Consider the following 22610-nt stretch of genomic DNA (forward strand, 5'->3'; position numbering starts at 1 on the left):
GGAGATCGGGTTGGTTAAGGCGGACTGAGCGAAGGTGTTGAGCGAAATGATCGCCGAGCCCGCATTTGGTTTCGCCGATGTAAAGAAGTTGACATCTAGAGCAGCGGATGCAATAGATGAGGTTGGAGGAGGTGCAGGTGAACCTCTGTCTCACCTGGAAAGACTGTTTGGGTCCTTGGATGGAGTTGAGGGGGGAGGTAAAGGGACAGGTGTTGCATCTCCTGCGGTTGCAGGGGAAAGTTCCCGGGGATGGGGTGGTTTGGGTAGGAAGGGACGAGTGGACCAGGGAGTTATGGAGGGAGCGGTCTCTGCGGAATGCAGAAAGGGGAGGGGATGGGAAGATTTGGCCAGTGGTGGGGTACCGTTGTAGGTGACGGAAATGTTGACGGATGATTTGTTGGATACGCTGGCTGGTGGGGTGGAAGGTGAGAACGAGGGGGATTCTGTCCTTGAACGAGGGGGAGCAAGAGCGGAGCTGCGGGATGTAGAAGAGACCCTAGTGAGAGCCTCATCTATAATGGAAGAGGGGATGCCCCATTTCCTGAAGAATGAGGACATCTCTGATGCCCTAGTGTGAAACACCTCATCCCGGGCACAGTTTTTTTGGGAGTAGGGGATGGACTTTTTGCAGGAGACAGGGTGGGAAGAAGTGTAGTCCAGATAGCTGTGCGAGTCAGTGGGTTTATAGTAGATGTCAGTCACTAGTCTGTCTCCTGTGATGGTGATGGTGAGGTCCAGAAACGGGAGGGAGATGTCGGAGATAGTCCAAGTATATTTAAGGGCAGGATGGAAATTGGAAGTGGTGTATGAAGTCAGTGAGTTCTGCATGGGTACAAGAGGTAGCACCAATGCAGTCGTCGATGTAGCGGAGGTAGAGTTCGGGGATGGGGCCGGTGTACGTCCGGAACAGGGATTGTTCGACGTACCCGACAAAGAGGCAGGCATAGCTAGGGCCCATGCGAGTGCCTATAGATACGCCTCTGGTTTGGAGGAAGTGGGAGGAGTCAAAGGAGAAGTTGTTAAGGGTAAGAACCAGGTCAGCTTGGCGGAGGAGGGTGTCAGTAGATGGGGATTGGTTGGTTCTACGGTCGAGGAAGAAACGGAGGGCTTCGAGACCATCCTTGTGGGGGATGGAAATGTAGAGTGACTGGACATCCATGGTAAAGATACGGGAGTGGGGGCCTGGAAACCGGAAGTTATTGAGGAGATGGAGAGCATGTGAGGTGTCTTGGATGTAGGTGGGGAGGGATTTGACCAGGGGGGATAGGATGGAGTCGAGGTAGGTGGAAATAGGTTCGGTGGGACATGAGCAGGCAGAGACAATGGGTCTGCCGGGACAGTTCTGTTTATGAATTTTAGGTTGGAGGTAAAATCGGGCCGTGCGGGGCTGGGGAACTATAAGTTTGGAGGCATTAGAGGGTATTAAGGTGGATAAAACCCCAGGAACTGATGGAATTTATCCCAGGTTATTGAGAGGCAAAAGAGATAGTGAGAGGCAAAAGAGGAGATAACGGGAGCCTTGATGAAGCTCTTTACATCTCTAGCCATAGGCAAAGTCCTAAGGGACTGAAGAGTAGCTAATGTTGTTCACATATTTAAGAAGGGAAGTAGCGAGAATCCAGGAAATTATAGGCTAGTGAGCCTCACATCAGTGGTAGGGAAACTAGAGGATTCTTCAGGATAGGATTTACTCCCAATTGATAGAGAATGGGTTAATTAGGGACGTCCACCATGGCTTTATACACTGCAGGTTGTATCTTACTAACTTGAACAAGTTTTTTGAGGAGGTGACAAAGGTGATTGATGAGGGTAGGATGGTGGATGTTGTCATAGTCATAGAGAGATAGAGAAATACAGCATGGAAACAGGCCCTTCGGCCCAACTTGCCCACACCGACATGTCCCAGCTACACTAATACCACTTGCCTGCGTTTGGCCCATATCCCTCCAAACCAGTCCTATCCATGTACCTATCTAACAGTTTCTTAAATGTTGGGATAGTCCCTGACTCAACTACCTCCTCTGGCAACTAGTTCCATATTCCCACCCTTTGTGTCTGATTAAATATTTTCCCCTTCATCTTAAACCTATGTCCTCTGGTCCTCGATCCACCTACTCTGGGCAAGAGACTATGTGCATCTACCTGATCTATTCCTCTCATGATTTTATACACTTCTATAACATCACCCCTCATCCTCCTGCGCTCCAAGGAATAGAGTCCCAGCCTACTCAACCTCTCACTATAGTTCAGACCCTCTAGCTGGCAACATCCTCGTAAATCTTTTCTGCACCCTTTCCAGCTTGACAACATCTTTCCTATAACATAGTGCCCAGAACTGATCACAATACTCTAAATCCACCAACGTCTTATACAACTGCAACATGACCTCCCAACTTCTATACTCAATACTCTGACTGATGAAGGCCAATGTGTGAAAAAGCCTTTTTGCCCACCATGTCAACCTGCAACTCCACCATGTTGTCTGCATGGATTTTCGGAAGGTATTTGATAAAGTCCCCCGTGGTAGAGGTTAGAAGTTGTGGGGAGACCTAATTCCAGGGATGGAAAATTCAAATGCTAAAGGCCATGGCTTTAAGGTGAGAGGGATAAAGTTTAAAGATGTACAGGGCAATTTTTTCACACAGAGGGTGATGAGTGCGTGGAGTGCACTACAGTGGAAGGTGGCTAAAGCAGATATGTTAGCGGCATATAAGGAACTTTTGGATAGGCGATATGGCGATGCAGGGAATGTAGGAATATGGATTATATGCAGATGAATAAGTGATTGTCTTGGCATCATGTTCAGCATAGGCATTTGGGGCCGAAGGGCCTGTCCTTGTGCTGTACTGTTCTATGTTCTCAACTTTATATTGCCAGCAGATGATAAAGGAACAGCTATGTATACAGATTAAGGAAAGATGTAAAAGCAATAGGGTTGTCTTAATGGGAGATTTTAACTTCTCAAGTATTGATCAGGACCTTTGGTGTCTCCAAAAGGGTTTCATAAAATGGTATGTGAATAGTTCATCTGTAGGAGAGGCCATACTGGACCTTGCATTGTGATGCGAGCTTAACCAGATGACATGAAGGTGTGATCATTGTTCCCAAAATATCCTACCAATGAAACACCCAAATTTTAAGATAGTTATGAATATGGATAAGTCTGTACTTTGGGGGAATGTACTATATTGGAATTACAACTTTATTTGGCAGAAGCTGGGGAGAGTAAATTAGGGACACAAGGAACTGCAGATGCTGATTTACCAAAAAAGATACAAAGTGCTGAAGTAACTCAGCAGTAGGTCAGACAGTCTGATGAAGAGTCCCGACCCAAAACGTCGGATACCCAGGATCTCCAGAGATACTGCATTACCTTCTGATTTACTCCAGCCCTTTGCTTTTTTTAGAGTAAACTGGGACAGCTGTTATTGGGCAAGTCCACATCAGGCATGCGGGAGTCATTTAAATCCTGCTAAGAGATTTGTGATTAGTAATTAATAAATCAGTCAAGTGTCACTGATCACTATTCAAATCTTATGGTTCTTAGTTCAGTTTGAAAAACAACTTTTCCATACCAACAGACCCGATGGCATCCAAGATGTAGAATTGCAAACTCCCATTCCTCCTGTAAGAGTTACAGAATATTCTCTACAGTTGGAGATAGAAGAGATTCAACAGGTAAGAATGATCCATAGACCTTGATTAGAGTAATTCACCCAAAGAAGTATATTGGAAAATTCCAGAATACAAGGATGATTACCATACCCAAGCTGATCTGGAAGTGTAGGAACATAACTGCAGATGCTGGTACAAATCGAAGGACTGAAGGGTCTGAAGAAGAGTCTCGACCCAAAACGTCACCCATTCCCTCTCTCCTAGGTGCTGCCTGACCTGCTGAGTTACTCCAGCATTTTGTGATACCTTCAAGCTGTTCTGGAGCTTTAAATAAATTGTGTTGCATGTACTCTCTGATTAAGAAAGGGAGCATATGGTAATGCCAAGAAAATAATTCGGATCAGGTTAAAGTACTTAGTTTGGCTGCTCTGATATGTCAGTGCCTGTCTGGCCAGAAGCTGAGACCAAACATTTTACAAGAATAAACACCTGAGCCAATCTGATACTGGGACCCTGATGGACTGGGTTTTATAGCCAAGTTCTGCAAAGAGAAGTTAAAAGTAAAATGATTGATGTTGAAACAGGTAATTTTGCTTCAATACATAGTTGATCTATATATCATAAAGTTTATTGTTCATTTTGATGGTTAGATGCTTGAAAATACTTATGTGCCAAGTACTGATATTCAGTACAATACCGCCCATGGTCAATTACAATGGTGGTAAGTCAAATTAATGGAAATTCAAGGAAATTCATAAATTATAACATTCTTACATTCAATTTAAATAACCAGCACTACAGTTTTACACATGTTAGTCCAACTCAAGGAAGGACCATTCTGGACCTGGGATTGGGAAACGAGCCTGGCCAGGGACTGGTGATGAATTTGAGAATAGTGATCACAACTCCATAATTTTAAGATTGTTTTGAATAACCACATATCTGGATGTTGGGGAGGGATGTACTTAATTGGGGCAAGGCAGATTACAATGTCATTAGGCAGGAGCTAAGGAGGGTAGATTGGGAGCTGTTTTATTGGGTAAATCCACAGATAACATGTGGGAGCCATTTAAAGGCCAGCATATCAAAGTGCAGGTGAGGGGAACGTATGTATAATTCTTATATGTACGTTAAAATAAGAACGTGACCAGGGCTAAGGTAGGACCACTCAAAGATAGAGGGAATCTATGCCTGGAGTCGGAGGATGTAGGTGAAGTATTAAACATTTTTTTGCATCTGTATTCACCGAGAAGGACTTGGAGGGCTGCTAGATTAGTGTAGAGAATACAAATATGCTAGGGGAGTTTTGAGATGTAGAAGGAGGTGGTGCTGAGGCTGTTGATGCAGATTAAAGTGGAAATGTCCTCAGGGCCTGATGAGATCTATCCCAGGTTAATGTGGAAGGCAAGAGCGCGATTGTAGGGGCCTTGACGAGGATCTTTCTTATTTCTCTAGCCACAGACGAGGTCCCAGTGAACTGGAGTGGCCAATGGTGTTCCTTTGTTTAAGAAAGGAGGTAGAGAGAATCCAGGGAACTATGAGGCTCACATCAGTGGTAGGGAAAGTATTGAATTTGTGAGACACAACCTCCCACTCCCTTGTTTAAGAAGGGAGTAGAGAGAATCCAAGGAACTATAGACCAGTGAGCCTCACGTCAGTGGTAGAGAAACTATTGAAAATTCTTTGGGATAGGATTTACTCCCATTTGGAACAGAACGGGTTAATTAGGAATAGCCAGTACGCTTTGTACACGGCAGGTCATATCTCACTAATTTGATTGAGTTTTTGAGGAGGTGACAAAGGAGATTGTAGGGTGGAGGTTGTATACATGGATTTTAGTGTGGCCTTTGATTAGATCCCTTGTGGTAGGTAGACTGATCCAGAAGATTAAGAAATACAAGATTCACGATGACTTGGTCACATGGATTGAGAACTAGTTTATTCATAGAAGACAGAGGCTTGTGGTGGAAGGTAGATATTCTGGCTGGAGGTCTGTGACAGGGATCTGTGCTGGAATCTCTGCTTTTTGTGATATATATATAAATGACCTAGACGTAAATGTAGATGGGTGAGTACATTTGCTGATGACACCAAAATTGGAGGAGTTGCAGACAAGCGAGTAAGGATGTCAGAGGATACATGGGGATATAGATCAGCTACAGAAATGGACGAAGAAATGACAGATGGAATTTAACCCAAGCAAGTGCTAGGTGTTGCACTTTGGAGATTGAATATAAGGAGAGAGTATACAGTTAACCTGTTCAGTGCTACCCTCAAGTATACTCGGCTCATGGCCATTAGTGAAAAAACAAACTTGGCAGTGAACAGGTTAATGGCAAAACCCTTAACAGCATTGATGTGCAGAGGGATCTTAGAGTCTAAATTTATAGCTCATTTAAGTTGGCAGCACAAGTTCAAGGTTTCAAGGTCAGTTTATTGTCACGTGTACCAATTAAGGTGCAGTGAAATTTGAGTTGCCATAGAGCCATACTAAGTGAAAAGCGACAAGACACACAACCACATAGAAGTTAACATAAACATCCATCATGGTGGATTCCACATTCCTCACTGTGATGGAAGGCAATAAAGTTCAATCTTCTTCCTCGTTGTTCTATCGTAGCCCCAGTCTGGGTGATCGAAACTCCCGCGTTGGGGCATGGAGCTCCCGAGTTCCTTCCCTGAAACCGCGGGCTTCACAATGTTAAAGTTCACAGGCCCGGCAAAGGGGATCGCAAGCTCCGCGATGTTAAAGTCCCGGAGACTCCCATGGCTTGGAGCACCAGGTCAGTCTTCAGGAAAGCCGGCCAACTCCACGGTGTTAGGCTGCAGTGGGGACGGAGATATGATACGGGGAAAAAAATCATATCTCCGTCGAGGTAAGAGATTGAAAAAAAAGCAGATAGGTTGGTAAAGAAGGTGTATGGTATGCTTGCCTTCATTGCTAAGAGCATTGAATATAAGAGTCAGGAAGTCATGATGCAACTCTATATCATTTGGTTAGGCCGCATTTGGAGTATTGCATACAGTTTTGGTCTCCCATTACGGGAAAGATGTGGAAACTGGAAAGGTGCAAAGGAGATTTACCAGAATGCTGCCTGGATTAGAGGATTTCAGATACAGGGAGTAGTTGTATAGACTTTGATTATTTTCTCTGGAATGTCGGAGGTTGAGGGGACACGATAGAAGTATATGAAATTATGAGGTGTAGATAGGGTAGACAGAACCTTTTTCCCAGGGTGGAAATGTCCAACACCAGAGGGCATAACTATAAAGTGAGAGGGGGAATGTGGGAATGTTAAATGGAGATGTGCAGGGCAAGCATTTTACACAGAGTGTGGTGGAGGCCTGTGATGTACTGTCAGGGATGGTGGTGGAGGCCTGTGATGTACTGTCAGGGATGGTGGTGGAGGCCTGTGATGTACTGTCGGGGATGGTGGTGGAGGCCTGTGATGTACTGTCAGGGATGGTGGTGGAGGCCTGTGATGTACTGTCAGGGATGGTGGTGGAGGCCTGTGATGTACTGTCAGGGATGGTGGTGGAGGCCTGTGATGTACTGTCAGGGATGGTGGTGGAGGCCTGTGATGTACTGTCAGGGATGGTGGTGGAGGCCTGTGATGTACTGTCGGGGATGGTGGTGGAGGCCTGTGATGTACTGTCCGGGATGGTGGTGGAGGCCTGTGATGTACTGTCAGGGATGGTGGTGGAGGCCTGTGATGTACTGTCAGGGATGGTGGTGGAGGCCTGTGATGTACTGTCAGGGATGGTGGTGGAGGCCTGTGATGTACTGTCGGGGATGGTGGTGGAGGCCTGTGATGTACTGTCAGGGATGGTGGTGGAGGCCTGTGATGTACTGTCAGGGATGGTGGTGGAGGCCTGTGATGCACTGTCGGGGATGGTGGTGGAGGCGGAAACGATAGTGACATTTGTGAGGCTTTTAGATAAGCGTGTGGATAAGCACGTTTAGATAAGCAAGTGCAGGGCATAGAAGGATATGGATTATGTAATTGCAGATTAAATCAATTCGGCTAGGCCTCATGTTCAGCACGAACATTGGGCCAAAGGGCCTGTTCTGTGCTATACGGTTCTGTGTTGGAGTCATAATATCATACAACACAGAAACAGGATATTAGTCTTCGGGCTTATTAGTCTTCTAAGAACATAAGAAATAATAGCAGGAATCAAACATATGATCTTCGTACTCCCAACATTCAATAAAATCGCAGATATCATTCTTGGGCTTCAAGTCATTGTACATCTGATCACCAGATTTGTCGTACTGCAGGTCACACTTATTGATTTCCTCTTTAACTATAATGAGAATTTCTATCCGCATCTCCCTTTCTGGTGAGTTCCAGATTCCTACACTCTGAGTCGGGAGGAAATCCTCATCTCTCATATACCCATAATTTCATGCTCCTGATTTTGCCCTCGCTTGTAAGATAATCAGGTTCTTCCTATTTATCCAATCTTAGGCTGCAGTTATGTGCACCTCAAATCTTCTCTCAAACTTGTCTGCTCTAGGGAAGACAAACGACAAAATCAGTTCCTCACTGTTAAAATGTTACAGCTTGGACCCCTTGTTAAACCTCCTTGCACTTGTTCCAGTGTAATCAGATTTTGCCTGTAAGCAGATGACATTGGATTGTTGAGCTTCAAAATCACAGTTTTTAGACAGACTGGTCGTGGCATACAGGTTCTATATGACATCCTTGCTTTTGTATTCTCTGCCTGAACTAATAAAGAAAAACACACCACTGCCTTTTACAGACTTTTTGGATCTTTGACTTCACCAGTCTAAAGCTTTCCATGTCAGGGTGAAACCCATGGTCTGTTTTTGGTATCATTTGCAAACTTTCTTTTCATGTTACCAATTCTAAAACATTAAAGAGAAGAGATCAGTGCCGAGTCATGTGAAAACTGCTGGTAACAATCTTCCAGTGAAAGATTGGGTCTTTTCTGTGGTGCATAGGAAGTCATGGGGTGACCTGATTGAAATTTCAAAATTGTGAGGAGCATGGATAAGTGACTAGCCTTAGTATTTTTTCCACGTAGGACAATCAAAAACTAAAGAGCATAAGTTTAAGGTGAGTGGGAAAGATTTAAAAGAGACCTAAGGGACAACTTTTTCCACGCACGGTGGTGCATAAGTGGAATGAGCCACCAAAGGAAGTGGTAGAGACATAAAATCGCGACATTTAAAAGGCACCTGGACAGGTACATAGATTTGAGAGAGATGGGCCTGGTGCAGGCACGTGGGACTAACCCAGTTAAGCAACTTGGTAGCTGTGAGCAAATTGGGTTAAAGGGCTGGTTTCTGTGCTGTACAGCTCTATAACTCTGTAACTGCAGTGAATAGATCTGGCCAAAGATAGACACAAAAATTTGGAGTATCTCAGTGGGTCAGACAGCTTCTCTGGAGAAAAGGAATAGGTGACGTTTCGGGTCGACACCCTTCTTCATCTGGCCTCCTAAATTTAAAGATACAGGGGCTCACTTTTATCATGTGCATTTTCTAACTATTGCTTCTTCTCCTGCATTCACTGTAATATTCAGTGTAGTATATTAATCTAATTGTGAATTTTTCTGTTGTCTAACAATATAAGAAAATCACTTCATTGGTAGATGATTGGAGGTTTTCCGCGATTACTGGTTAGACAATATCACATCGAGGCCACAACTATTATTATGTTTTTTATTTCCTGGCAGAGATCAGACGTTGCTTCAAATAATTTACCCACACCCCTTTGTGGCACATTACCACTTCACAATTCTGCAAGACTAATCAAAGACATTATGTATAACAGCTGTTCTCAACTAAACTGGGTGGCTTTCCGGACAATCGCTGAGGAACTGGTAAGAAGTACTGTTGCCATTTCTTTTCACTGCGTAATAACTTCTGGATATTTTGTGCTCTAATTCACAAGCTGAAAGCTATTCATTCTCACTGCATGGATCTTCATTTGAGGCCAAAAGCCTGGATGAACTAGTATAGAGCTAATCGCATGTGTCACGTTGAGTGAGTCATCAAGTTGTCATCAAACGTTTTAGAACAATGACACAGCACATTGATGCAGCAGTAGAGTTGCTACCTTACAGCACCTGAGACCTGGGTTTGAACCTGACTACGGGTGCTGTCTGAACGGAGTTAGTACATTCTCCCTGTGACCATGTGAGTTTTTCCCGGGTTTTCCGCTCTCCTCTCACATCCCAAAGATGTACAGGTTTGTAGATGAATTGGCTTTGGTAAAGTTGTAACTTGTCCCTAGTGTGTAGGATAGTGCTGGTGTACGGGGTGATCACTGGTCAGCGTGGACGATGGGCCAAAGGATCAGCTTCCACACTGTATCTTAGAGCACATGGTATTGGGGGTAGAGACTTGACATGGATAGAGAATTGGTTGGCAGACAGGAAGCAAAGAGTAGGAGTAAACGGGTTCTTTTCAGAATGGCAGGCAGTGAGGAGTGGAGTGCCGCAAGGCTTCGGTGTTGGGGCAGCAACTATTCACCATATATATTAATGATTTGGAGGAAGGAATTAGAAGTAACACCAGCAAGTTTGCAGATGACACAAAGCCGGGTGGCAGTGTGAACTGTGAGGAGGATGCTGTGATGATGCAGGGTGACTTGGACAGGTTGTGTGAGTGGGCAGATGCAGTTTAATGTGGATAAATGTGAGGTTATCCACTTTGGTGGAAAGAACAGGAAGGCAGATTATTATCTGAATGATGTCAAGTTAGGAAATGGGGAAGTACAAAGCGATCTGGGTGTCTTTGTTCATCAGTCACTTAAAGTTAGCATGCAGGTACAGCAGGCAGTGAAGAAAGCTAATGGCATGTTGGCCTTTATGACAAGAGGAGTTGAGTATAGGAGCAAAGAGATCCTTCTGCAGTTGCGCAGGGCCCTAGTGATACCGCACCCGGAGTACTGTGTGCAGTTTTGGTCTCCAAATTTGAGGAAGGACATTCTTGCTATTGAGGGTGTGCAGCGTAGGTTCACTATGTTAATTCCTGGAATGGCGGGACTGTTGTATGTTGAAAGACTGGAGTGACTAGGCTTGTATACACTGGAATTTAGAAGGATGAGAGGGGATCTTATTGAAACGTATAAGATTATTAAGGGATTGGACACATTAGAGGCCGTAAACATGTTCCCAATGTTGGGGAGGTACAGAACCAGGGGTCACAGTTTAAGAATAAGGGGTAGGCCATTTGGAACGGAGATGAGGAAAAACATTTTCAGTCAGAGAGTTGTAAATCTGTGGAATTCTCTGCCTCAGAAGGCAGTGGAGGCCAATTCTCTGGATGCTTTCAAGAGAGAGCTAGATAGAGCTTTTAAAGATAGTGGTGTCAGGGGGTATGGGGAGAAGGCAGGAACGGGGTACTGATTGAGAATGATCAGCCATGATCACATTGAATGGTGGTGCTGATCGAAGGGCCGAATGGCCTATTCCTGCACCTATTGTCGTTTGTCTATAAAGTAAATAAAGCAGGGCTTTGATGGATTGATAAAGGTAAGGCTGTGGACGTTATCTACATGGACTTTAAGGGACAGGGACCCCGGCCCCTTTGATAAGGTCCCACATGGTAGGCTTGACTGGAAGGTTAAATTGCATGGAATCTGAGGCGAGCTAGCCAATTGGATTCAAAATTGGCTTGGAGGAAGGAGTCAGAGGGTAGTCATGGAAGGTTGTTTTTCTGAAGGGAAACCTGTGACCAGAGGTGTGTGGCAGGGGCCGGTGTGGCTGGGGCCGGTGTGGCAGGGGCCGGGGCTGGTGTGGCAGGGACCGGGGCCGGTGTGGCTGGGGCCGGGGCCGGTGTGGCAGGGGCCGGGGCCGGTGTGGCAGGGACCGGGGCCGGTGTGGCAGGGGCTGGGGCCGGTGTGGCAGGGACCGGGGCCGGTGTGGCTGGGGCCGGGGGCTGGGGTCGGAGTGGCAGGGGCTGGTGCCGGTTAAGTGATATGGAGAGTTTGGATAGGCTACAACTTTGGACGCAGCTCTTATTGAGGGGCATGGATAAAGATGCTCAGTCTTTTTTCAAGAGTAGAGGATTCTATAACTAGAGGAATACAAGCCCAGCAGACCCATTCTTTCATCATATGTCAGTCCCGCCATCCCGGGAATTAACCTGGTGAACCTCCGCTGCACTTCCTCAATAGTAAGAATGTCCTTCATCAAATTAGGAGACCAAAACTGCACACAATACTCCAGATGTGGTCTCACCAGGGCCCTATACAACTGCAGAAGAACCTCTTTGCTCCTATACTCAAATCCTCTCGTTATGAAGGCCAACATGCCATTAGCTTTCTTCACTGCCTGCTGTACCTGCATGTTTATTTTCAATGGCTGATGTGCAAGCACACACAGGTCTCGTTGCAACGCCCCTTCTCCTAATCTGACACCATTCAGATCATAATCTGCCTTCCTGTTCTTACCACCAAACTGGATAATCTCACATTGATCTACATTATACTGCATCTGCCATGCTTCTGCCCACTCACCCAACCTATCCAAGTCACCCTGCAGCCTCATAGCATCTTCCTCACAGCTCACACTGCCACCCAGCTTTGTGTCATCCGCAAACTTAGAGATGTTATATTTAATTTCCTCATCTAAGTCATTAATGTATATTGTAAACAACTGGGGTCCCAGCACCGAACCTTGCGGCACCCCACTAGTCACTGCCTGCCATTCTGAAACCTGCAACCGCCTAACATCCTCTTCACAGTTCACACTGCCACCCAGATTTGTGTCATCTGCAAACTTGCTAGTGTTGCTTCTAATTCCCTCTTCCAAATCATTAATATATATGGTAAACAATTGCGGCCCCAACACCGAGCCTTGTGGCACTCCACTCACCCCTGCCTGCCATTCTGAAAAGGACCCGTTAATTCCTACTCTTTGCTTCCTGTCTGCCAACAAGTTCTCTATCCATGTCAATACCCTACCCCCAAAACCATGTGCTCTAATTTTGCACACTAATCTTTTGTGTGGGACCTTGTCAAAGGCTTTTTGAAAGTCCAGATACAACACATCCACTGACTCTCCCTTATCCATTCTACTTGTTACATCCTCAAAAATTTCCAAAAGATTAGTCAAGCATGATTTCCCCTTCATAAATCCATGCTGACTTTGACTGATCCCATGATTGCTTTCCAAATGTGCTGCTGTAACATCTTTAATAATCGTCTCCAGCATCTTCCCCACTACCGATGTAAGGCTAACAGGTCTATAATTCCCTCCTTACCTCTCCCTCCTTTCTTAAAAAGTGGAATTATATTGGCTATCCTCCAGTCCACAAGAACTGATCCAGAGTCGAGAGAACATTGGAAATTGACCACCAATGCATCCACAATTTCTAGGGCCAACTCTGGGATGCAGACCATTTGGCCCTGGGGATTAATCTGCCTTCAGTCCCCACAGTTTACCTAACACCATTTTCAGACTAATGTGGATTCCCTTCATTTCCTCCCTCCCACTAGATCCTCGGTCCCCTAGTATTTCCAGGAGATTGTTTGTGGCTTCCTTAGTGAAGACAGAGCCAAAGTACTCGTTTAACTATTCTACCATTTCCATGTTTTCCATTATAAATTCACCTGTCTCTGACTGTAAGGGACCTACATCCGTCTTCACTAATCTATTCCTTTTTACATACCTACAAAAACTTTTACAGTCAGTTTTTATATTTCCCGCAAGCTTTCTTTCAAGCTTATTTTTCCCCCTCTCAATTAACCCCTTTGGTCTTGTATAGTACTCGACGGTACAGGACTGAGTCTATCGGCACACACTGTTTGTGCCGAACCTAATGCCAAGTGAGACTGATCTCATCTACTTGTACATAATCCATATCCCTCTATTCCCTGCACTTCCAGGTGCCTGTCTGAAAGTCTCTCAAACACCACTATCCTATCTGCCTCCACTATCTGGCAGTGTGTTCCAGGCCCCCACTATGCTCTGTGTTAAAAAAAACGCCCTGCACATCTCCGTTAAACTTTCCCCCTCATCTTATCACTATGCCCTCTAGTATTGGACATCTCCACCCTGGGTGAAAGGTTCTGACTGTCCACCCTATCTACGCCTTTCATCATTTTATATACTTCTATTCTTCTTTCGTATGTCAACTACAACAATCGAAAGTGGCAATTCTCCACTCAACCTCCGACATTCCAGAGAAAACAATCTAAGTCTAACCCTGTTGCTGAAACCTCTAATTCAGGCAGCATACTGGGTCACCTCTGCACCCTTTCCAAAGCCTCCACATCTTTCCTACAATGGGGCAACCAGAACTGCACGTGATACTCCAAATGCAGCCGAACCAAAGTCCTCTCGAACTGCATCACGACTTCCTGACTCTTATATTCACTGCCCCTAGAAATGAAGGCAAGCATATCATATGTTTTCTTTTCCACCCTATCTACTTGTGCTGCCACCTGCAGTGAACTATGAACTTGGACTCCAAGGTCCCTCTGCACAGAAGAAGCTACAAAAGTGCATACAATTAAGACCTCTTTAAAATACATTCAGACAGATATACGGATAGGAAGGGTTTTGTGGATTAGCCCAACATGCCATCTCAGTCAGCATGGACAAGGTGGGCTGAATGTTTCTTTGATGTACTGCCCAATGACACCATGATTCTTGTTGTTGTATCAGGTTATATTATATTATATTCCTTTATTCGTCCTACACCGGGGAAATTTACAGGTTAAGGTACTAGACTGCCATAAGGGATCTGTTTTTAAGCTGGAAGCATGATTTACATTTGAATTGGGGCATGAGAGTTCAGAAATTGAGTACAATAGTTACAACGTCATATTACAACTGTATAGGTTTAAGGAAGAAGGGAAAGATTCAATAGGAATTTGAGGCACAACTTGTTCACGCAGAGGATGGTGGATAAATGGAACAAGCTGCCAGACTAAGTGCTTGAGGCAGATGCATTTAAAAGACATTTGGACAGGTTCATGAATCGGAAATGCTTAGAGGTATAGGCGTGTGTAAATGGGACTTTACCTATCCATGTTATTGAAGGATGCTGTCTGACCCGATGAGTTACTCCAGCACTTTGTGTCTTTATTGTACACCAGCATCTGCAGGTCCTTATTTCTAGTAGCTACTGTACGTGAGTATTAGTAATGGATGATAGTAAATTTAAATAATTTTAAGAAGAAGTGAGCATGCTTGTAGCTGTGTCTAATCCTAATGTAGGTGCTGGCTGGTGCATCCAGACCTCATTGTACCAATTGTATTTAATTTACTGGGCCAACAAATGTACCCAGGAGCCAGATGTCTGCTGTGCACTTTGGTAACATCTTTGGCTGAGGCTAAATCCTTTAGCAGAGCTTTGCTGTGAACTATGCTGTTAATGTTGTATTCTCTATCAATACGAGAGTCAAGTGTATTTAATTGTCATAGATAGAAACATAGAAAATAGGTACAGGAGGAGGCCATTCAGCCCTTCAAGCCAGCATCGCCAGTCATTGTGATCATGGCTGATCGTCCACAATCAATAACCCGTACCTGCCTTCTCCCCATATCCCTTGATTCCACTAGCCCCTAGAGCTCTATCTAACTCTCTCTTAAATCTATCCATTGCTTTGGCTTCCACTGCCCTCTGTGGCAGAGAATTCCACAAATTCATAACTCTCTGGGTGATAAAGGTTTTTTCTCGCCTGTTTTAAATGGCCTCCCCTTTAATCTAAGACTGAGGCCACTGGTTCTGGACTCGCCCAACATTGGAACATTTTTCCTGCATCTAGCTTGTCCAGTCCTTTTATAATTTTATATGTTTCAATAAGATCCCCTCTCATCCTTCTAAACTCCAGTGAATACAAGCCTAGTCTTTTCAATCTTTCCTCATTTGACAGTCCCACCATCCCAAGGATCAATCTCGTGAACCTACACTGCACTGCCTCAATTACAAGGATGTTCTTCCTCAAATTAGGAAACCAAAACTGTACACAATACTCCAGATGTGGTCTTACCGGGGCCCTATACAACTGCAGAAGAACCTCTTTACTCCTATACTGAAATCCTCTTGTTATGAAGGCCAACATGCCATTAGCTTTCTTCACTGCCTGCTGTACCTGCACGCCAACTTTCAGTGACTGGTGTACAAGGACACCGAGGTCTCGCTGCACCTCCCCCCTTACCTAATCTAACTCCATTGTGATAATAATCTGCCTCCTTGTTTTTGCCGCCAAAGTGGATAACCTCACATTTATCTATATTATACTGCATCTGCCATGCATCTGCCCACTCACTCAACCTGTCCACTCACTCAACCTGCAACCGCCTAACATCCTCTTCACATTTCACACTGCCACCCAGCTTTGTGTCATCCGCAAACTTGCTAGTGTTGCTTCTAATTCCCTCTTCCAAATCATTAATATATATAGTAAAACAGTTGTGGCCCCAACACCGAGCCTTGCGGCACTCCACTCGTCACTGCCTGCCATTCTGAAAAGGACCCGTTTACTCCTACTCTTTGCTTCCTGTCTGCCAACCAATTTTCTATCCATGTCAACACCCTACCCCCAATACCATGTGCTCTAATTTTGCTCACCAATCTCCCGTGCGGGACCTTATCAAAGGCTTTCTGAAAGTCTAGATACACTACATCCACTGGCTCCCCTTCATCCATTTTACTTGTCATACCCTCAAAAAATTCCAGAAGATTAGTCAAGCATGATTTCTCTTTCATAAATCCATGCTGACTTGGACTTATCCTTTTACTGCTATCCAAATGCACCGTTATTACCTCTTTAATAATTGACTCCAGCATCTTTCCCACCACCAAAGTCAGGCTAACTGGACTGTAATTCCCCGTTTTCTCTCTCGCTCCTCTCTTGAAAAGTGGGATAACATTAGCTATCCTCCAATCCACTATCAACCGCCAGCAGAACCAATAAATTCTTGCTGAAGCTTTAAAGGTCCATCAGTGCAATAACACACAAATAAATAAACAATAATCAATAATACAATAAATTACTGATCAGTAATACGAGGTAACCAGACCATAACGGTGCAAAACCAAAGTCCGTAGTGCAACCAAAACAAAGCAAATTATAGTGGCTGAGGTAGGAACAACAAACTGCTGATGCTGGTTTACAAAAAAAAGATATGAAGTGCTGGAGTAACTCATCGAGTCGGAGTGCTTCCCTAGAGAACATGGATTTGAAGAAGGTCCAGTCTGAAGAAAGGTCCTAACTTGAAATGTTACCTATCCATGTTCTCCAAGGTTACTGTCTGACCCGCTGAATTACTCCGGCATTTTGTGACGTTTTTTTTGCTGAGGTAGGGTGTGGCTAGTGTGCAATGTTCAAGGGCCTGATATTTGCTGAGAAGACGCTATACTTGAATCTGGTCATGGTTTTCAGGCTCTTGTACTTTCTTCCTGTTGGTAATAGTGAGAGGAAAATGTGGCCAGGGTGGTGTAGGTCTTTGATGATATTAGCTGCCTTTTGAGGCACTGGTCCCTTCAGTGGAGGGAAGTTCAATATCTGTGATGAACTGGGCACTGTTTATCACTTTCTGCACCCTGCATTGCTAGTGTTTGAATCATTGAAGCAGGCTGGGCTGCAGACTCTCTGTCCTGCTGTTGTGTTGATGATGCTGGATCCCGGGCTTCCCTACCTGCCGTCTGTCTTTGTTCTGTAATTAGGGACCAATTGATTCTGTGCTATTTTTCTCAATATCAAGTTTTATGATGCACAAATACTATTGTGTTTCATGTTATCTTACAACATAGATAGCTCTGTTGTAACGCTGGAATTGTATTCTTAAGAAACATTTTGTAACAGAAAATAGCATTAGAAAAACAATAAGAACAACATAGATTTCAGATTCACAAAACTTTTTGGGGGGGATAGGAATGGGAAGGGAAGTTAAAATAACTAACAACTTGAAGATCCAAAAATCAAGTTATTTTCAAAAATTAAGGTCTATTTAATATCTTTGTTACTGCGAGCTAAAGAATACTGGCTATATATTGCATTGTTCAATAAAATATCATTGCACAAGTGAAAATAGAAGCAACCGTTATCAATTTCAATGGGCTGCCTTAGTGAAACTGACAGACGTAAGAGACAATGATGTCTGATTACTTAGGGAGGTTATAGTGGAACACATTTTTCCCCCTGAAATTGTTTCTTTTTTCAAGACATTATTTCTGCTTGCCAATTTCCCAGGTAGCTTTCAAGTATTTTCCGGTTCACAATCTAAATTGTATTATAACCTCGTCTATTGTATTTAGTGTTCCTGATGTGCTTTCTCTACATCGGCGTGATCAAGCATAGATTAGAGAACCATTTTGCCCCACATTTGCATTCTGTTGCCAAGGCCTGCTGGATCTTCAAGTTGTTAGCTATTTAACTATCCTTCCCATTCCTATCCCAACTTTTATGTCCTTGGCCTCCTCCACTGCCAAAGTGAGGCCACTTGCAAACTGAAAGAACAACACCTTGTATTCCGTTTGGATAGCTGACAACCCAACTGTATCATATCATATCATATATATATATACAGCCGGAAACAGGCCTTTTCGGCCCACCAAGTCCGTGCCGCCCAGCGATCCCCGCACATTAACACTATCCTACACCCACTAGGGACAATTTTTACATTTACCCAGCCAATTAACCTACATACCTGTACGTCTTTGGAGTGTGGGAGGAAACCGAAGATCTCGGAGAAAACCCACGCAGGTCACGGGGAGAACGTACAAACTCCTTACAGTGCAGCACCCGTAGTCAGGATCGAACCTGAGTCTCCGGCGCTGCATTCGCTGTAAAGCAGCAACTCTACCAATTAAACTAATACCCTCGACAAATCACTTCTTTTCCTCCACCATTTCTCCGCCCCTGTTTACCGTGTTTCCCCTCCTTGTTCCAATCAGCTCTATTTCCCTTTTATCCCCCTCTTCCCCCTTCCCTTTCCTTATCCCTTTTGTTTCTTTTTCACCTCAAGTCTGTTGCCTCACATTGCACTCATCTGTCAATCATCACCCCCCCCTCCTGCACTCATCTATCACTTGCTAGGCTTTGCCTCACTCCTTACTCCCTTTTCCATCTCTCTCCACTCTACTCTATCAATCTCAAGTAGAGTAGTCCGGACCTGGAACATTGTCTGAAGATAGACACAAAATGCTGTCAGCGGGACAGGCTGACGTTTGGGTGGGTTGGGTGACGTTTCGGGTCGAGACCCTTCTTCAGACTGAGAATCAGGGAAGAGGGAGACACAGAAATAAGGAAGGGTAAGTTGTGAAAACAAGACAACAAAGGAGATATGGATTAAGGAAAATGTTGAATTAGCTCGGAGAAGGTGACAACGAAGCATACAGATCAAATTTAATCGGGACAGTCAGACTGGTCGGAGAAGTAGGAAGGGGGAGGGATGGAGAGAGAGAGAAAGCAGGGGTTACTTTTCGTTAGAGAAGTCAATATTCATACCACTGCCCAAATGAAATATGAGGTGCTGTTCCTCCAATTTTCACTGGGCCTTACTCTGACAGTGGAGGAGGCCCAGGACAGAAAGGTCAGTATGGGAATGAGAGGGGGACTTAAAGTGGTTAGCAACCAGGAGATCAGGTAGATTTAGGTGGACTGAGCGTAGGTATTCAGCGAAAAGATCGCCGAGCCGGCACTTGGTCTCACCAATATTTAGGAGTCCATGCCTGGAATAGCGGATACAGTAGATGAGGTTGGAGGAAGTGAACCTCTGCCTAACCTGAAAAGACTGCTGGGATTCTTGGATGGAGTTGAAGGAGGAGATATAGGGACAGGTTTAGTTTAGTTTAGAGATACAGCACAGAAACAGGCGCTTCGGCCCACCGAGTCCACATTGACCAGCGATCCCCGAACATTAACACCATCCTACACACACTAAGGACAATTTATACCAAGCCAATTAACCTACAAAGCTGTACATCTCTGGAGTGTGGGAGGAAACCGAAGATCGCGGATAAAACCCACGCGGTCACGGAAAGAACGTACTAACCACGTACAGCCAGCACCCATAGTCAGGATCAAACCCTGGTCTCTGGTGCTGTAAGGCAGCAACTCTACCGCTGCGCCACCGTGCCGCCCTGTTGCACGTGCAGGTTGCAGGTGTTGCATCTCCTGCCGTTGCAAACATTGTCTGTCCATTCCCTCCACAGATGCTACCTGACCTGCTGAATTCCTCCAGCGCTTTGTATTTTACACACGGTTTTAGTTATAGAACGTAGAACAGTACTGCACAAGAACAGTGCCTTCAGCCCATAATGACTGTGCCAAACATGATGCCAAGACCAATTCTTATCTGCATGCACATAATCCAAATCCCTCCATTTCCTGAATATCCATACGCCATATTATCCAAAAGTTTCTTAAATATCGCAATCGTATCTGTCTCAACCACCAGCCCCAGCAGCACACCCGAGCCACTCACCATTCTTTGTGCAAAAAAAAACTTGCCTGCACTCCTTTAAACTTTGCCCCTCTCACCTTGAAGCTACCGTATGCCGTCCAATATTTGCTTTTTCCATCCTAGTAAAAGGTTTTGATTGTCTATCCTATCTGTGCCTCTCATAATTTTATATACTTCAATCCCGTCTCCATCGTTCTAAGGCAAGCAATCCAAGTCTGTCCAACCTCTCCCTGTAGCTAATACCTCCTAATCCAGATATCATTCTGGTGAACCTTTTCTGCACTCTTCAGCTAGCCTCCGCATCCCTCCTGTGATGGGGCAACCAGAAGTTGTCTTACCTTGAGGTGAAAAGATTCAGCAAGTTCTCCCTGATCTGTAAGCTGTACAGATCAATATCTTTAACATTTGTATCCACAATCCACATTTGCTTTCACAATCCACCAACTTATTTATTTGTTGTTATTTTAGAGCTATGTTATTTTATTGGATAATATTAGTTCATTGTCACATGTAGTAGGATACAGAGAGGAAACTTTTTTTGCCTGCTATCCAGGTAAACAAAAAACATACATACAACATTGCAATTTGCCAACTTTTTTTTGATTATCCATTCCTTTCTGTAACTCATTCTTTTTTTAATATCTGATTTGTTTTTTGCTTCATAATCGGTCTGCTTACTGATTTGCTTCTCTTTTACTTTCAGCTGATGCAGCAAGGTATTGAAGAGGAAACTAAAGAATTTCTGCAGAAATTCAGTCACCTGTTTTACGCTAAGGTTGTCTGGGACATGTGCAAGGGAAGTCTGGCTCCACAATTGACAGAAGTCATGCAGCGATACCAACCAGTGAGGCATTCATGCGCTAGGTACCAGGATTAGCAACTTGAGCTACAAACAAGAGCTATAACTCTTATTTGTTATAGGACATTATTCTTATTCCTTCAGTTAGCTAATCAGATCTCTGCTTTCTTTTGAAAGTATACTTTTGATGGTTGTTTTAAAGTATGAGGCTTTTCATCATTTCAGTTCCTCATATTGTGGGAACACAGTGGAGAATTAAATCAAATGTCTCAATATAACTTCAACATTTTTACTTCACTGACATTAGTGCTGCTTCCTGTGCACAAATGTGATAGTTGCACTTCTATGACTGAAACATGAATGTAGAGTTGGCTAAAGGAATGTTGGGCCTTGTAAATGTATAGAATATGTGAGAGTGATTGTTGCTCTTAAACTGTCACCATTAGGATTGTCATGTGGCAAAGTGCTCTCTGTGTTGAGACAATAATTGTATTTCCAGGAGAAAGTCTGAAGAGCCCTCGAATATGCTATACACGAGTTTCACATAGTTCGATACATTCGGGAGTGAAAATGGAGATTAAGAACAATGGGTAGCAAAACAATGTTTACACGCTCCTCACAAATTCTGTCCCTTTGGCCCTGAGCATATCCCCGTCAATATTGAGAAGGTTCAAGTCACCCACGAAGACAACCCTGTTGCTTTGTAGTGAACTCGCCAGAAACTAGAACTGAGAAACATGGCTGGGAAAAATCTAGAAAACCTGCAGGAAAGACCGCACCTGGAGTACTGCGTGCAGTTTTGGTCTCCAAATTTGAGGAAGGACATTTTTGCTGTTGAGGGCATGCAGCGTAGGTTCACTAGGTTAATTCCTGGAATGGCGGGACTGTCGTATGTTGAAAGACTGGAGCGACTAGGCTTGTGTACACTGGAATTTAGAAGGATGAGAGGGGATCTTATTGAAACATATAAGATTATTAAGGGATTGGACACGCTAAAGGCAGGAAACATGTTGGGGGAGTCCAGAACCAGGGGCCACAGGTTAAGAATAAGGGGTAAGCCATTTTGAACAGAGATGAGGAAAAACTTTTTCAGTCAGAGTTGTAAATCTGTGGAATTCTCTGCCTCAGAAGGCAGTGGAGGCCAATTCTCTGGATGCTTTCAAGAGAGAGCTAGATAGAGCTCTTAATGATAGCGGAGTCAGGGGGTATGGGGAGAGGGCAAGAACGGGGTACTGATTGTGAATGATCAGCCATGATCACATTGAATGGCTGGCTCGAAGGGCCGAATGGCGAACTCTTGCACCTATTGTCTATTATAAAGGAAAACAAAGGTATGAGCAAGGGGTAGCAAAGAATCACAGCCATTAAGGAAGAAGAAGTCAAAGGAGAAACTGACAACATGTTTGCTTTGGCAGATGTGACTATGAAGCTCATGATTAATTTTGGTCAATCTGAGGTTCAGACTTGACCGTGATGAAAATAAATTATAAAGATAGTGCATGCAAAATTGAACGCAGATCAAAAGAAATTAGCAACGTCATTTGTAAAATGTTGAAAATATCAGTGGTTATATAAAGTTTAATACCTCTTCATTTCATACATTGAAAGGACGGAAATGATTCTTCTTTGGGCAGTTAAGATTGAAATAGAGGGGAGAGTGATTTTTTTGTGATAAAGATCATATTGAATGCAAGAAGATGATTTTACTGAAGTTCTGTTAGATACATGAGGCTTCTGATTTGTATTCAGTTTTGCATGCACTGCCTTTATTATTTATTTTCTTCATGTTTACATTTAC

At 44.1% G+C, this 22610-nt stretch overlaps 1 protein-coding gene across 1 annotated transcript in view; it reads left to right on the plus strand.

Annotated features, from left to right (window-relative positions):
* Positions 1-22610, plus strand: part of LOC144611364 (protein KASH5-like) — a 115777-nt gene that overhangs the window by 44927 nt on the left and 48240 nt on the right. Inside the window, exons 7-8 of the mRNA XM_078430435.1 lie at positions 9322-9468; positions 20717-20877. Of these exons, the coding sequence (XP_078286561.1) occupies positions 9322-9468; positions 20717-20877 (308 nt within the window). The remainder of the gene's footprint in view (positions 1-9321; positions 9469-20716; positions 20878-22610) is intronic.

Source organism: Rhinoraja longicauda, chromosome 40 (assembly GCF_053455715.1).
Source record: "Rhinoraja longicauda isolate Sanriku21f chromosome 40, sRhiLon1.1, whole genome shotgun sequence".
NCBI classification, from domain to species: Eukaryota; Metazoa; Chordata; class Chondrichthyes; order Rajiformes; family Arhynchobatidae; genus Rhinoraja; species Rhinoraja longicauda.